This window comes from Enoplosus armatus, chromosome 2 (assembly GCF_043641665.1).
Source record: "Enoplosus armatus isolate fEnoArm2 chromosome 2, fEnoArm2.hap1, whole genome shotgun sequence".
Classification (NCBI taxonomy): domain Eukaryota; kingdom Metazoa; phylum Chordata; class Actinopteri; order Centrarchiformes; family Enoplosidae; genus Enoplosus; species Enoplosus armatus.
In genome coordinates this window covers 2,336,547-2,352,777 of record NC_092181.1, presented here as the reverse complement: position 1 = coordinate 2,352,777, position 16,231 = coordinate 2,336,547, and the positions used below count along the sequence as shown (strand labels likewise).

The 16,231-nt window shown below is 39.3% G+C and overlaps 1 protein-coding gene across 2 annotated transcripts; it reads left to right on the top strand.

Moving 5' to 3' along the window:
- Positions 1 to 8,230: 8,230 nt before the first annotated feature.
- On the top strand, positions 8,231 to 14,479 carry LOC139296725 (LITAF domain-containing protein-like). Of its 2 annotated transcripts, none has more exons than XM_070919218.1 (6): positions 8,231 to 8,285; positions 9,734 to 9,847; positions 10,051 to 10,104; positions 10,238 to 10,385; positions 10,996 to 11,114; positions 13,902 to 14,479. In XM_070919218.1, exons 2-5 carry the CDS (start codon positions 9,739 to 9,741, stop codon positions 11,099 to 11,101), a joined length of 417 nt encoding a protein of 138 aa, XP_070775319.1. In that variant the 5' UTR covers positions 8,231 to 8,285; positions 9,734 to 9,738; the 3' UTR covers positions 11,102 to 11,114; positions 13,902 to 14,479. The 2 variants fall into 2 exon arrangements, with proteins under 2 accessions (XP_070775319.1, XP_070775311.1); XM_070919210.1 differs by having other exon boundaries at positions 12,742 to 14,479.
- The last annotated feature ends 1,752 nt before the right edge of the window (positions 14,480 to 16,231 follow it).

Below are 16,231 nucleotides of genomic sequence, written 5' to 3'. Positions count from 1 at the left end.
TTGTCAGAGAGGAGACAAAGTTGGGAACATGTTGCAGTCATCTCCTGTCGCCTCATTTCCCTTTGTGTCATGCAGGCTGACAGACAGTAAACATCCTCTATAGATGATGAGCCAATCAATAACACGTCAATTGCTTTCTTTGGGACCTGTGATGGTGGAGCCCCTGTTCAGCCAATCAGTGTAATTTTGAAAGTGCTCGGCTGCGCTGATGAGATGTATCATTTCCCCAAGCTTCATCAATGTCCAGTCAGTGGTTACAGAGGTATGGATTGGTTCCACCACCTGGATCAATAATATTGAAACAAAGGAGTGAGAGGCATCCTTCTCCAGGTTTCATCAAAATGAACTCAGAGACACGATGTCACATTGATGGACAGACAAAGTCCTCTCTTTGATTTGAGTTTTTGTTGAGTCACACCAGCATTTCAACTTCTTGCGGCAAAATCAAAAATTGCTACGATCAATGGATCGAGGTAAATATGCCTGGATATTAATTCACAAATTTGACAATGCTGCAGAAGGGAGATCCAGCCCGAGGGGAAAACATGCAGGAAGCTATTGCAGCTTATTAGCTGTGTTCCATCCGCTTTCACTTAACCTCCTCTGTTGGAGTATGAACAGCCCCACAAGAGATATGGTTCGCAGAATTGATGGTGAATAAACCGAGTGAACGCATTGTCCCGTTAGCTACAACTGCTTGCCAACTGTCAGATAGCTTGCAAAGTCTGACAGTTAGTAAGGAACTGTTGGCAACTAATTGTCAATTAGCAAGCTTTCTTTATCCCACTTCTATAACTCTGTTGAATGAAATCCTGTAAAATCCTGAGAATAAAGTGATTAAACAGCCAGAACTAGTGACACCTAATACACTCACACAGTGACTTCTTCACCACTGTGGCATTTGCACTCTTATATAATGAGAGCAGTGTTTGCTGTCTGGAGGAGAAACAGAGTCGACCTGAAGCCTCTGCAGAAACCCTGTTTATGTGAGTGTTAGTATGTTTGCATGTGACAGTGAGTGTGTGTGTGTGTGTGTGTTCGGGCAGAATCATGTCAGATTTTTGAGAGACTTTTGGGCCAGACGGCGAGGTCTGTCCGAGAACAAAATGAAGAGCAGAGGCGTTGAAATATGAAAGACCACGCTGTTGGCGGTCTGCAGTAATTGCAGCTCCGCAGCACCAGCTTGTCTCTCTCCCCTGCCTCCTCTGAACACTCGTCACTAGCCCTTTCTTATCTCTTCATAGCTCTTCTCAGCGCTCTCTACTGTGCTCAGCATCAAGCTGCTGCTCCTTTCCTGCTCATTCCTGAACTCCTTTTCCTGCAAAACCTGTGTGTGATGTGTCCTCAGTTCAGTTCAGATGGCTTTATTTCCAATAAATAACCTTGATAATGACAATAAGTCTAATTAGTGAGGAGTAATAACAATGAAGCTGACAATAACAATAGACACCATGTAAAAATACCTAAATGTTAATATTAAGTATTGAATATTATGTCATAGAGCAAAAAAGACATCAAATGATAAAAGAAAAAGAGGGTCCTACCTCTTGTCACTGTTGGGTACCTCAAGGCTATGTGATTCTCCTTTGACTTGACGTGCTATTTACATTTTATTGGTAATATAAAAGTAACCTCTTCTTTCATTGGTATGCTGATGGTACTACAATAAGTAGATAAAATCATAATATATATACTGTATAGATATATATAGAATAAATTCATACAAGCCACGACGAGAGTGCAGCGTACACGTTCCAGAAATCTTTCACAATCAAATCTTCAGATCAGCATTGTGTAATTCATAAGTCACTGACAGAATTTTTTGCAATGTAGTAATGAGAATAAGTACTCATTAAATAATCTATCTCGCCTTCTTTTTCAGGCTTTTCAGACAACATTAAACAGCCATCACAGTTTTTGATCATCTGTACACCAGAATATTTCAGGGTTTTGTCGAGCCATTTCATGGAACATCAACTCTCTTAGATCGTCATAATTTGTACAGTACAGAAGAAAATGGGACTCACTTTCCACTTCACCCAAATCCCACAGCTCACACAATTGGTTTTTCCTACGGAATAGTTTTGAATCGACCAACCTCAATGTCCAGAGGAAGAACACCAGCTCGCAACTGTGCAACTAAAGATCTTTGGCTGCTACATGTAACATTTGAGCATATATTATTCCTGTAGCCATACAGCGTATCCACCTCTCCAAAAACTGAATAAAGCTCTTTTGCCCATGGACAACTGTATGATTTACTCCACATGAACATCTTGTTATTTATACTAACCTCTGCCCATTCATCATTTCACGTTAGCTGCTAGGAGACCCTTAACATTATCAAATGTATTTTCTCCATTTCAGTATACCTACGCTCGCTGGACACGCTTTGTATATTTTTTTTAATCCGTGTGCTACTTCATAATAATAAAACCTCAAGAAGAAGAAGACCAACGTCCACTGCTGAGGTCACGTGATTTCCTGTCAACTGTGGAGATCCGCCCTTTTGTATGCAGCCAGGTACTCACGGAGCATTTAGCAGCCTGATATTCATGTGACATGGACGTGAATGACCTTTAATTAAAGCGTCATAAAGAGTAATAGTCATGGCTTCAGCTTGCACATATTTTGTACAAGATCATTGTGTGGCCTTAGGAATGTTTTTCCATTTTTTATTCCTTGTGCCCACAAAATATTCTGATGTTTGAAGGCTCTTGGTCTGCTGTTTCTGCAGCAGTGAGTCACACAATTACCTTTCACACCTTATCCACACTGTGATGAACTGCAGAGAGTCCTGTTTCTCATGTCTGACACAAATAGATTATTATAACAGAGGTACTACAGAGGCACAGTGCGGCTCCACGTTAGTACCTTTCCTTTTTGAGCTGCCACTGATGCAATCTGCGTACAAGAATGTTCTTCAAGAGTTCTTCTGGTTCACAGCATGGCAGCAAAGATGAGGGATCAAGCAGAGTTGAGTTCAGTCACAGCCAATTAAACAAAGTGTTGCCATAACAATCTTCCATCAGCTTGAGTGGATGAAAGCATGGACCCTGAGAAAGTGCCACCATGGAGGAGTCAGCCGTGTCAGCACAAATTGAAGAAAATTAAGAAATAGAAAAAAAAAAACTTCCTTTACGCTCTAATTTTTCAGAGTAGTGCTCCTCATTTTTTGATGATAATGAATTAGTGCTGATGTCCCTTATTAAGATAACAAAGAGACATGTCCCCCCACTTTTATGGTTTCAGATGCTTTTTTAACATTTTCTCTTACTGTCCAGTCACCACAGTCTTTATAACAGAAGAGAAGAGTTGACAAAAAAGTTGCTATTCTTGTCTGAATCTCCTTCAGTTATCACTGTGCACTCAAAGCAATGAGCAGCAGCGAGCGATGTTGTGTGCTTTTTGGCTGAGAGGAACTCCAGCAGACATGATTCAGGGCATAACTTATATTTTTCCGCTGTATTTTTGTGTATGAATAGTGAAACTATATTTTTATAACCTTGAACTGGTCTATTGTATTTTGAGAGGTTATCATTAAAGATTAGTGCATTTGTATAGGCGCCTGTTTGTTGTCTTTTGGGTTTTGTCCAGCTTTACACTTTACACTTTACACAAAATGATATGTCTGACTTGCAGCTGAGTTTGTGCTGAAAAAAGGATTCCATGCATGTGGGGGTATGGGACAGTTTAAAAGGTGCTAAACATAGACAATGCATGGCAAATCTACAAAAATACACCAAAATGAACCTGGACTCCACGTCTCTTAAGATGGAAATCTTTTTCTCTGTGCTGATAGCTGTGTGCCAAAAATGCTCAGTTCTTCTTGGAGCCGTCACCCCAGTTTCCACAGGGAGACACCAACAGAGTGGGAGGCTGTCTTGGCCCGGTTGATACTCCTGACATTTCAGAGAGCCATTAAAGCTGAAGCTGCTGTTACTGTAGAGGTGAGAACCCCAGGTGTGGGAAGACTTTCAATTACAGGAGTAAGATAAATATAAGCATTATGCGTTTGAAAGCCAGCCGCATCAATTGTGTAGTTAATTAAAACCGGTAGCTACTGTCCCTGATCAGTGTTCACACACAGGTGAGAATGATTTTAAAGCTCACAGCCATGACTGGTTGAACTTAGAAACCTTTTGTGAGCTCCCTGTTCTGTAGAGATAACATCAGAAAAGGCTGGAACCTTTAAGACGTTGATGAAAATGGCAATTTAGTCTCAGTTCAAGCTTTCCAAGAAGACTAGGAAAAAGTCCCTGAAAAACCTTAAAGTGGCACTCTCTATATATTAATGATATAAAAAACAGTGATGAACCCTGCTGTTCCACTCAGCTCTACAGAGCATTGTTCAACGAGAATTAAAACATTTCAGGAGGCAATAAGACACATGGAAGTCAATTAAAATAAAACAGAATAAAATAACCAACAGTAATATAAGGTATAAACAATAATAGCAATAATTCTAAACAGATAAGACATGTTGGCAATAAAACGGTGTGCTAGCATTAATAAAAAGTTTTTTTTGTGAAGTGATTTAAAAGATGTCACTGACTGTGCAGGCAGGGAGAACAGCTGAGGGGTCCTGACTGCACCAGTCCGGTCACTGTTAGTCCTGAGTCTGGACTTAGGAACAGCCAGCAGAGCCCTGCCAGAGGATCTGAGGCTGCCCTCTGGCTCATAGGGGAGCAGCAATTCAGCAATATAACTGGGAGCTGAAGTATGAAGTATTTAAAGGTAATCAGTAAAATCTTTAAATGAATTCTAAAACTTACTGGTAACCAGTGAAGGGATATCATCTTGGCTTCTAGTATTTGTTAAAAGCCGAGCAGCTGTGCCAGCTGAAGGCAAGAGATTGTTTTTGGCTTTAAACCCTGAATATAATAAATCACAATAATCTTACGATTAGATGGTGTAAAGGCACGAATGACCTTCTCGAGACCAGGCTGAGAGAGAAAAGACATGATTTTTGAGATGCTCCTCAATTGGTACAAATATAATTGAGCAACATTTTTCAAATGAAAGGTCTCATTACACCCAGCTTTCTGGTTGCAGGTTTGACATTTGTAGACCAAATTTGTAGACTTTGGCGGACCAAAAAGAATGATTTCAGATTTGTTTTCATTTGGCTGGAGAACGTTTTGGGACATCCAGCACAAGTGTGTGTTTGTGTGTTTATGTGTGTATCCACAGACACACAGAGAAGGGAAAGGGTGAAATAATAAAAATGTATTAAATATGAATGTTGGAACAAAAAAAGACCCACTGCTGACATCGCCTTGTTCTTTCCTTGACAGTTTGGACAGTTAGACGTTAAAAACAATGACAAGCTGTGGACAGGAAAGTTTCGCTTATTTTCAAACATTCCTCAGTATAGATCTGTTCGTCTTGCCCCTCTTTTTGAACGCTATGTCCTAACAAATGACTCATTTAAGATTTTATCACATTGCCTCCTCTCTTGGCTTCAATTTTGCCTCTTGAAATATCTCTATTTTTCTTTCGTCTCTCCTGTCAGCCTGTGAATACATACGAACATTTGTTTCCATGTTCCATGTTCTCCCTCATGTGTGTTACATCTGTGCATGACGTATGTGTAAAAATACTATGACACCTAAGCATTGACAGGTGCCACAGATTGAAAGAATGCAGTGTTTGACACTGGGTGGTAAAACTGTTGAAACAAATGTATGCTATATAAAGGCATATAACCTACATAAACCTGCCCAGCTGAATACTAACGTTTACACCTAAATCACAATGAAGTTTTAATACTTACTTTTGTTTCAGTGTCGACACCTGAATATAACAAGGTTTTAATTGTTTTGTGATCATGTGATGACATAACGAAGCTTAATGAAATCACAAAGCAACAAAACAAACTTTTTTTGTAATGACCACGTAATTTTGTCATTCATTTAATAAGCTTTTTTGAGGTCATAAAATAAAATGACTGATCGTTTCTGAGCAGTGATGAGAAAGCTAATGAAAAGCTACAGTCTCTCCTCAGCGACACTGAATGTAAACCTAGCCCTTTTTCCCCCAAACCAGACATCCCTCTAGACTTTATTAACTTTCTCCTCTGCGCTATTATAACCTCTTTTATTCCCATAATCGTAGAAAGAACCGGGGGGAAGCACACCCGCAAACAAGAGAAAAAGACACCTCAGAGCACAACAGAGATGATGATGGCTTTATTATATTTATGCTCTGTTTCACATCAAAGATATCAACACAGGCACTGTCTCCTCTGAGCTGTCATCCGTAAATAACCTCTGCACAGAGACACCCTCAGAGAGGAGGGTGACACACCGGAGTAGCACTGGTGCAGGTGAACCATGTTAAATCAGATAAGAGTAAGTGGTGGCCAACATTCCTCAGTGTAAGTAAGTAGGTGCAGTTCTGATTTCATGACAAGCTTTCAAGAGAAGAGATGAATGAACCCATGAACACAACATGGTGGGAGGGATGGGAACCAAACTTGGCTGGAATAAAACGTATTAAAAGCGAACACAAGTCATGAATGTGATGACACGCACACAAACTATTTATACTGAGGATTAGGCCTTTAAAATAGCAGCGCTGCACAGACGGTTTCCCACACGTCAGGCAGTTTAACTTTGAGGAAACAGGTTTCGACACTCACTCGATCCGACGTGCAACCTGAACTGTGCTTCTCTTCAGGAGAGAGCCACCAGGACGCTCCTGATCAAGTCCACTTCCTGCAGAACACACAGTCACACTTCATGTTAATGTGTGTCACTGAGCCCTCTGCTGGTGCTCTTTTACTGTTACACTGATTTTTGTTTTTTTGTGAAATCCTGAGATTTCCTGTTGGATACTCGATGTGATTTTGTGCATGCCACCAACACGGCAACATTAAATGCTATAACATTTTGCACTATTATAAAGACAATGATTGTAAAACTACTCTTACAGGAAAATGGACCACGTAACCTCGATCTTGTAGACATTCACACAGTTTCACACACGGCTCGCCAGTACCACCACCGCTGACCTCAGAGCAGGTGACAGGAGCAAGTATTGTGTGTGTATCCTTATATATCTTATGTGTCTGTGCCAGAAACCTCTATTGTTGACCAAAACGCATCAATGAGCCACACCGTTGCACTGAGTGACATGTTCTTTCATGACAATGAACCTGGGCATTGTAGTTTATTTAACGTCAATCCCACATAGACCCTCCTGCTGCTGTAAATACTCTCTAGACTTCCAGATGTGTGTTAATTCGCTATTGAAAATAGTCCCCAACAAATGCCCTGTTTACTCCTGTTTGAATAAAACTACAGTGTCCAGCTGTTTGAGGAAATTGTTTAGCCTTTTTAAAAAATATTTGTGACCCATTTTTAAAGATTTACATCTAAAGTAGAATCCGTTGGGCTTGGGGCTGAGTGCCACAGACAGGCTGGGAAATAGACTGTATGTATTGTTGGTGTTGGTCTTTTCAAAACATAATAATACAGAATAATGGCAGCCGTATCCTTTAAAGTCTTTTCAGCCTTCCAAAGTGGCTTTTTAGTCTTCCTTGAATCACCAAAATATCTCCAAAGGTCAAAAGTTGCACTTCACGTTTTGCCAGTCACCTGGAATATCAAAACAAAAGGTGTTCCTGTGACATTCACTGTACCACCATTGCTCACCTGCAAATGAACACGTGTAAATGTCCAAGATTACAGTAAGAATGCTTGAGAGAAAACAGCTGTTATTTACTTTGCACATTATACAATAGCCTTCAGTATAGCCGTGGACATGGCACACTAAAAAGTTTCTCACAGTTTGCCTCAAACATTGAAACATTAATACAAGTTGGTTACAAAATATATTAATTGTTGCCTTGTAGCTGTTTTTGTTTTAGTTTTTACCACTTTTGTCTTATTTTCTGCATATCGCCGTAAACAAGGCACTCCTGCAAGACAGCTTGACTTCAGTGAGTTTCTACTGTATAAATAAAGGTTTCAATCAATCAGCACATAACATAAATAAAACAAAACGTAATAATCTATTGAAGGAGTTTTGTTGGAATGGTTAATGTAGCAAGACACTACAGAAACAAGTAATGGTGATTCATTTTGATATAGTTGTGACGCAAATGTGCTAGTAAAAAAGTAAACAATGTGATCCACACCAATGACTACTCTTTTCACAGTGTTGCTCCACCTTCTTTCATACACATTACAGCAACATTTGCCTTTTCTCAGTTTCTCTCAAACATCAGAGGAAGAAGCAGTGCAGAGGCTCTCACACTCCCTCCTGACCTCTTTATCAAGGTAAGCAGCATTACATCTGTCTGCTCAGAGTAAGAAGAGACGCCAGCAGAACCTGAAAGTTTCTTGTTTGTCCTCCTTTTCTTTTCTTTTTCAAAGCAAGAAGGAGTCTGAAGTGCTGTTGAGGTTATAAGCAGATATATGCTGAGTTAGTCTGTTCTTTAGATTCTGTCATAGTAGACATTCTGAAAATCAGTCAATCCTAAAAAGACAATTAAAAAAACAGCAATTTGTGTTGAATGCAAACCAAACTACAGTTAACCCACTTAATGTTGGAATTTGTGCGTGTATTACAAAGTGGCTTTGGCTTTTATTCTCCGCAAGCCACCTGTATCAGCTGACCATTGAATCGTGGTCAAAAAGAGCTCAATGCACTCAGACACACACAAAAAATGCATCAACGAATACTCTGCAAATACAGAAAACACAAGCAAACAGAGAAATATCACAAGCTGAACACAACACAGCAGGAATTCATTGGGGACACTAAAAGCTACGACCACTCATTAACAATGATTGAAAGTGTTTATTTTAGTTTCAACATTGTGATCCAACATGAACGTTCCTTCTTGACCAAAAAGAAAAACAAATCTTAACTCAAGGTCCACTTACTAGCTTTTTTCCAGAGCTTTCTTTTGCATGGAAACTCATCAAACTCCTCCACTCTAATGAGGATTGTGAGATGCATTTGTAAGCTCCCGAAATGTGGTTGTGTTAAGACCTTGGTTTGAAATTGTTTTGTCAAATATTCTTGTATGATATTATTGTGAATTATATCAGATTCACAAACACAAGCATGTTTCTGTAATCAGATTTTAGATTTTCCTACTGTGGCATGTCAAAATTTCTAACCTGCAGCATTTCTCTATTTGCCTCGATTTTCTGTATTTGCATGTTTTCTTTATTCACTTATGATTTGTGTATTTGCCTGTGTTTTTCTTAAGGTGTAGTGTATGGATCTCTGTCAGCCCCCATAGAGTAGCGTTTGCATTAGCATTAGTTGTTGACAGGTGTGTTAGAGAAGTCTCCATTGTGACATTTGAACAACAGTGAGATGAAAGTATAATTTATAATGCAGAAGAATGGGACTTTTGGTCATGTGAGGGCAGGGACAATTTGTTCCGTTAAAATGTAAAAATGTAAAAATGCCACCCAACCAGCCTGCATGTAAATGTAATGGACACAGTGTTCTAACAACTGGCCATTCATTTCTTTAAAATGCTCACCAACTTGTTTAGCAGGTTTTCGAGATAAACAATGAGTGATTCAGGTTTCAATCTGTGCTCAAGTCCACCGCACATTTTAACCACCCAACCTGCTTTGTTCAACATCGTCACTTTGCGTCATTCAGAGAGATCAGAAGAACAGATTTGGATCACAAGGCCTTGCTCCAGTTCCTTCTTTACCATATTTTATTTGACTTACCCGCTTTTTTCCTGCTCCTTTCGCAGAAATCATGGAAAAAAATCAGGGACCTCTTCCGGGAATGGCAGCACCGCCGTACCCCGGTCCCCCTGTGGACAACAACATGGGATTCTACCAAGCTCAGCCTGGCATCCAACTTGGTATGAGATCAGGGACCTTGATCTGTGTCATTTTACCTGCTTGTTCTTTCTCTTTTACTGTAATGTAGCTCTTATCTTCCTTTAGTTCCTTAGTTAGTTATTCCTGTCATTTTAGTCCATGTGGTAGGAGCCTTTTGGCAGCTTGTTTATCAGTCTGTTCTTCTTCTGTTTTTTAAAGCTAAATGTTTCTTTCTCATATCCAGTTCAACAACCTGTTTACCAGTACACCCCACAACAACCTCAGGTCTTACAATCTGGTGAGTGTCTCTCTCCAGTTGTTTCTCACAAGTTCCAATAAGTTTGAATTTGCAGAATATAGCAAAAAACAAACAAACTAGGTCAGTTGTGTTGTCAGTAGATGTTTCAGGGTGTTGGGTGTCTTCCTCACAGTGAACCATGTGGTGGTGGTGCAGCAGCCGCCGACTGATGTTCCTGGACAGATGATGTGTCCTCACTGCCAAAACACTGTGGTCACTAAAGTGGAGCACAGAAATGGTCTGCTCACCTGGCTGATCTGTGGCATAGTTGGACTCTTCATGTGAGTAGAGACCCCAACACACACACGGCCATATAAACTCAGGTACACTGTAAAGCATCACACAGGAATTTAGTGGAATCAACTCATCTTTTCTCATTAACTTAATGTAAACATATTTGTTTTATTCATTTCGAGTTCATTCAACTTAAAAGTTCTCATTTTTATCTTGAGACCACTTCAGAACTTACAAACATGAGTTCACTCAACTCATTAAATTCTGTTTGTAAAGAAACATGATTATGATATTATCAGACTTCCCAGCATGCATTGTTTGAGTGTTAAAAGTCTCCAGAGATGCCAATTTTTTAAGGAAACATACATGATGGAAACTGGCTGTGTGACTTAAACACATGTTAAGATAAATCATAGTTGCTTCTTTTATATAATAATAAAAACAATGTGAACCACGATGAAGCTTAGTATGGAATTCAGCCCCTTCCTTAAAAGCAGAACTGACCTTTCAAACTGAGAAAATGTAAGAATCTGTCTGCAACATTTATCAGTGTTGATTCAACTTGCTTTTTTAAGGTTATTGAACTGGTTTCAGACTCACATTTTGTAAACACATGAAGAAGTATTACTTTGACTTCATTCTGATCGTCCACACCAGGTGCTGGCCTTGCTGTTTGATCCCTTTCTGCGTGGATGATTGCAAGGATGTGGAGCATTCCTGCCCCTCCTGTAACAATGTCCTGCATATCCATAAACGCATGTGAAACAGCACTGCAGGTAACAACAAAAGGTAGATGACTAAACAAATATCTGTAGGAGCCAAACCTCTCTATGCAAACACGTGAGACATCATTATGAACCCTGTGCTCACTTGCGAAAAATGCATGTTGAACCTGGTACTGTACATACTGAATGTGTAGAAAGAAGTTTACATAAGAACTGGGATTTTTTTTCTTTTCTTTTATCTGTTGATTTGAAATGTGCAATCATGTTGTAAAAAATGAAATGTGAAAATGTGATCTAGTTAAATCTAGAGCTCAACGCACTGCAATTAAAGGGGACCTATTATGCTTTTCCTTATTTTCTGTCATATACTGTATATAATGTTACAATGTCGGATATTCACATTAAATGGTTGGAGGTAAACATATGTAAAAGTAATCCCTGTGAGCTTCTGACTGCTCTGAACGCTCCATTTCCAACATTTTTTTCTACCCTCGTGTCTATCTGACGTCAGATAGGAATGGATTTCCTTATATGGTCATCTGCTCCAGGCACAGCAGAGACAGAAGATTAAATTAACATAATAGGTCCCCTTTAAGACAACACATGCAATTAGGAAAAACACAACCAAATACAGAATAGCTGCAAGTAGCACAGACGACAACAGGCTGGGACACGCTTGTTTATTTTGTGGGACAACAAGTGTGTCCCAACCATGTCAGGGTGTGTCCATCACTTTTTAGTGTCCCCTGAAATCAGTTTCTGTTGTTGTCAGTGCTACTTGTGTTGTTTCTGTATTTGGTTGTGTTTTCCCTATATGTATGTGTTTTCTTAGGTTGCAGTGCATTGAGCGCTCTGGGCCACTGTACATGAGTCTTATTTTACTTAAATTAAATGTATATTTCATATATATATATATTTTATATATATATTTTTTTAAACGTATATATATATTCTAAGACTGCAAGTTAAGTCAAATTATTTGGCTTTTTTTATTTTTTACTTCTTAAGCTATTATATTGATTTCATTTTGATTGCATGTTGAATGACAACACCTGACTCTGATTCTGATTCTGAATGTTTTATTGAAATTTCAGTTCTCAAAAAGACAAACTATGTCAACGTGAACAAAATCACAGTGTGTGAACCATGTGTCAAAAAAATGCAGTCTTTTAAAAACATGACGGGAAATTATTACATTTTCATGACACACTGACATTAAAAAGTAATAAGAATAGCTGTTCCATAACTAGCATACGATAATCGCCTTCAGTTAGGTTTTTTTATTTCACTTTATTAAATCAATTTTGTTAACAGTTGAAAGCCTTTTACTGCATGAATAATTACCTGACTGCTTGTACCACTGAATTATTGAAATTAATACAGCATAAATAAATCACCATTGAAATATAACTTTCATTATTTTTTTCTTGACTTTATGGCTGAAAGTTGCCTTTTACTTTTAAGTAATAGCATCTTTTAAAGAAAAAAAATATATATTTTGAGATCAAAATGTAACTCTTAGCATTTAGCATGAGCAAACCATGACGCGAAATAATCATTTTGGAGACTTGCTCGAAAACGTTTCTTTTTTTCGATTTTTTAGAGTTTGGGTCAATGCGTTTAAAGTACATCAGTTTTTTATAAATGTGTTGAATTTGTTTTTCATACATTTTTACAGAGTTTTACAGAGAGGGAAGAAAAACAACAATAAGCAGTAAGAGCGGTAGAGTCTGGGATGAATAAAATGAAACTGGACCTTGTTTTTTCAACCTTTTTAGAACATTATGATTCAATGGTAGGCTCAATTTTATCTTATGCTGCAGGAGTTACAGATGTCCCTTACAGTAATGCTATTCAGGGTTGAGGCATGAGGTGCTTTCTTGGGGTGTATAAATATACTGCAATGTGGGCTATTAAATGTGGGGACGTGGGATGGAAGTCATGTTGTATAAAACAGAGATGTAAAATAGTTCTGCTGTGGAACCAGCTTGTCCAGTTGCCAGAAGAAAGGCTGACCAAAAAGATCTTTAACTGTGATAGAGTACACAATAACCCTTGGTCAAGAGAGGCTGCTGTTATATTTTCTGAATTACATTTTATTTTCAGGAGTCATTTTCAGTGTAATATAAATATAGTCAAATAAACACTACTAAAGGTCCAATGTTCAGAGCCTACGTTCAAATCAAAGAAGATTACTGCACAGAACCTTAAATAAAATGTACAAACAGGGCAGAGGTCCCATTGTGGTCCGTTAAGAACTGGTTCTGTACTGCTGGCAATTGAGGTAGGCAGTTATGAAGGTATTCCTGAAAAAAGAATTGCAGTATGTGTTGTCTTTCAGTGGATAGAGCAAGTCAAACCATTGAAAACAGTAATATGTTCACATTGAGCTGTCCTCCGGGATTCATCATCCATGCAAAAAGTTAAAAGGTCAGTTACTTGTAGAGTTATACATAATTCTCTTAAGATTATAAAGCATAAGTATGCTGGTCCGTGCATATGTGGGAGAAAAAACAGATATGTTGGCAAAGAAGGCTTTAAAGTAAAATGACAATGAAATAATAATGGCAACATGTAGGGGAGAGGCCAGATCATTAGTTAGTTAGCCTGGGAACCAGACGAATTTGCAAGCTCATGTTGTATTTGCTCTGGCAGATACGTCTGGCCCCCCTCCCCTTCAGATAGATTCGGATAGAACCATTTAACTAATATGGGGCGTGTTTAAGTGCCTTTGAGGCATTTTTCTAAACAACCAATTTGCCGCAGGACCAGAATGTCCCTGAGTAGTGGTGGAGTGGTTAGTCCCCATTAAACAATCTTTTATTGTGAAAACCACAGGACGGGAAGTGGCTTCAATGAAACTCCAGCTTTTGGATCATCCATTTGAATTACCTGCCAAAGCAAACTTGTGGTCCTCTCTATGCTGGCTGTCAACTTGGCCAAAAGACAAAACTGAACAATGTCCCATCTTATGTGACCTCAGACTGGAGCTTCCTGTAGTTCTCCAAGCAGACAGCAGATAGAGCTGACAGACTGTGAGATGCAGCCCTTTATCTCACACATCACCACTTCCACTCGCCACTTCCTGTTTATGTCTGTATATAATGTCTACTGTTAGCATTCATTTTATGCTTATACCTGTACTGCCTACTGTAACTGCTGCACATGCTCATACTGTATTAACATATATACAGTGTGAGCTTTGTATTGTTTTCATTTCACACTGTTAATACTGTGTATGTCTTGATGTATTCATATCAAACCCCTCACTGTTATTTAAATGTACAGTCCCTCTATACATATGGACATTACTCTGCACTTCACTGCTTTTTGCACTTCTGGTTAGATGCTGAACTGGATTTTGTTGTCTCAGTACCTGTACTCTGTGCAATGACAATAAAGTTGAATCTAATCTATCTAACTGCACTGTTTTACATCAGGTCTCCACTGGCAGTGAAAAGGAGATGTTAAAAAAGACCTTTGCACCACCACTTCGACCAACTGCACAAACACGCCTCTAATGACAAATCAAACACGCTGTGATGACTTAATAACTGCTGCCCTTGAGCCAGGCACTCTCTCCTAAATGTCTTGTGCTGCCTCATGACCAACAGGAGGACGTAAGGTGTTGCGGACTCACAAAATGTAGACCCGGCCCAACGAACCGCCCTTCATGAACTTCCCTTGTGTGATCTGTATGTGGCTGTGTGTGGAGAGGTTTGAAGAGAGACCTGAGGTGGGATAAAACTGGGATTATGGGATGGGCCATACTTAACAAAGCCCTATTAGACTGTGACCATAGTAACCACTGGATTACACAGATTAGGACTGATGTCCTAAATTAGTCAGCATTTCTCTATCCTGTTGTCTCCCACCTCTGTCTTCTTTTGTCTCTGTTAGAGGACATGAACACAAAATGGGACAAAACAGCATATAGATAAACACACTAGACATCAAACCAACTGAATCTGAGAAGGTTCTCCATACTTTTTGAAGACAGTGACTTAATTTATCAATACCTGAGGCAGACAGGGACATCAGAGAGTAATCTGTGAGAGACTAGAAGACATCTAGTTTCTCTCTCAAGGCAATTCAAAAGTGTGGCTCAGACCCAGATCTATTAAAAAAAAAAACTGGACCCTGTGACCCCCATCTGAGTTATTGGGCTATGGATAGCAGTGTAAATAATAGCTAGGGCTGCAACTAACGATGTTTTTCATTATTAATTCATCTGCCGCTTGATTTCTCAATCAATTCATTGTTTGGTCTGTCGAAAAAGAATTTGTAGGAATAGTTTGACATTTAATTTATTTCATTTCACAAGTTGATACCACTCTCGTGTCTGTCCAGCTATAGAGCTAGAGCCAGCAGCAGGTTAGCTTAGCTTAGCACAAGGACTGGAAACATGAGGAGACAGCTAGCCTACCTAACTTCCTGGAGTCTCCACTGCCTGGCAACTGGTCACAGCCACCTGTAAAATGGTTTTGTACTGATTTAACAAACATAATATAACATGTTAATTAGTGAATTTTAGAGCCTACAATCGCTTAGAAAAATTGCTGCAATCCACTAATCGATTGAGATTCGAGTATTTGTTTCAGCTCTAGTGATGACGAGGTGGGAACACACACTTATGATCAGAGTAGGCTTTTTTTCACAGAAGATATTTTGACATAATGAAAATGAACGGTGGCTGAATTCTATTTCGCTGCTTAAGAGTACTGGTGTTGTGCATGCTGGCTCACTGTCACACTGTCATGGCTTACTGGAACACAGCCAAAGTTAATGTTATTAGTTACACCTGTGCTTTTCCTCCTATGACAAGTCTGCTGTGAAAAAGGCCTGTTGTTACTCTTGAAGCACCCACCTGGATTTTTGGGGGAATAGTTCAGGAGATGCATGTAATTGACTGTAATCACTCTACTCTTCTGCTATCACAAACCAAAGCAGTCACCTCTGCTGCTTATATGCATGCGAGGACTCCCTATCTGTCTTGACTGACACAGCAGGGTGCAGGTGTGCACTCCTTTACGTACATCTGTTTGTCTGTGAGTTTATTTGTGTACCACAAACCAGCTTTCGCCTGCCTCTATCTATCACTGAGCTTACCAGCGTCTGTCAGCATCAGTCTCTCTCACACTGATCCAAACTGATCCGATTAGCTAGTA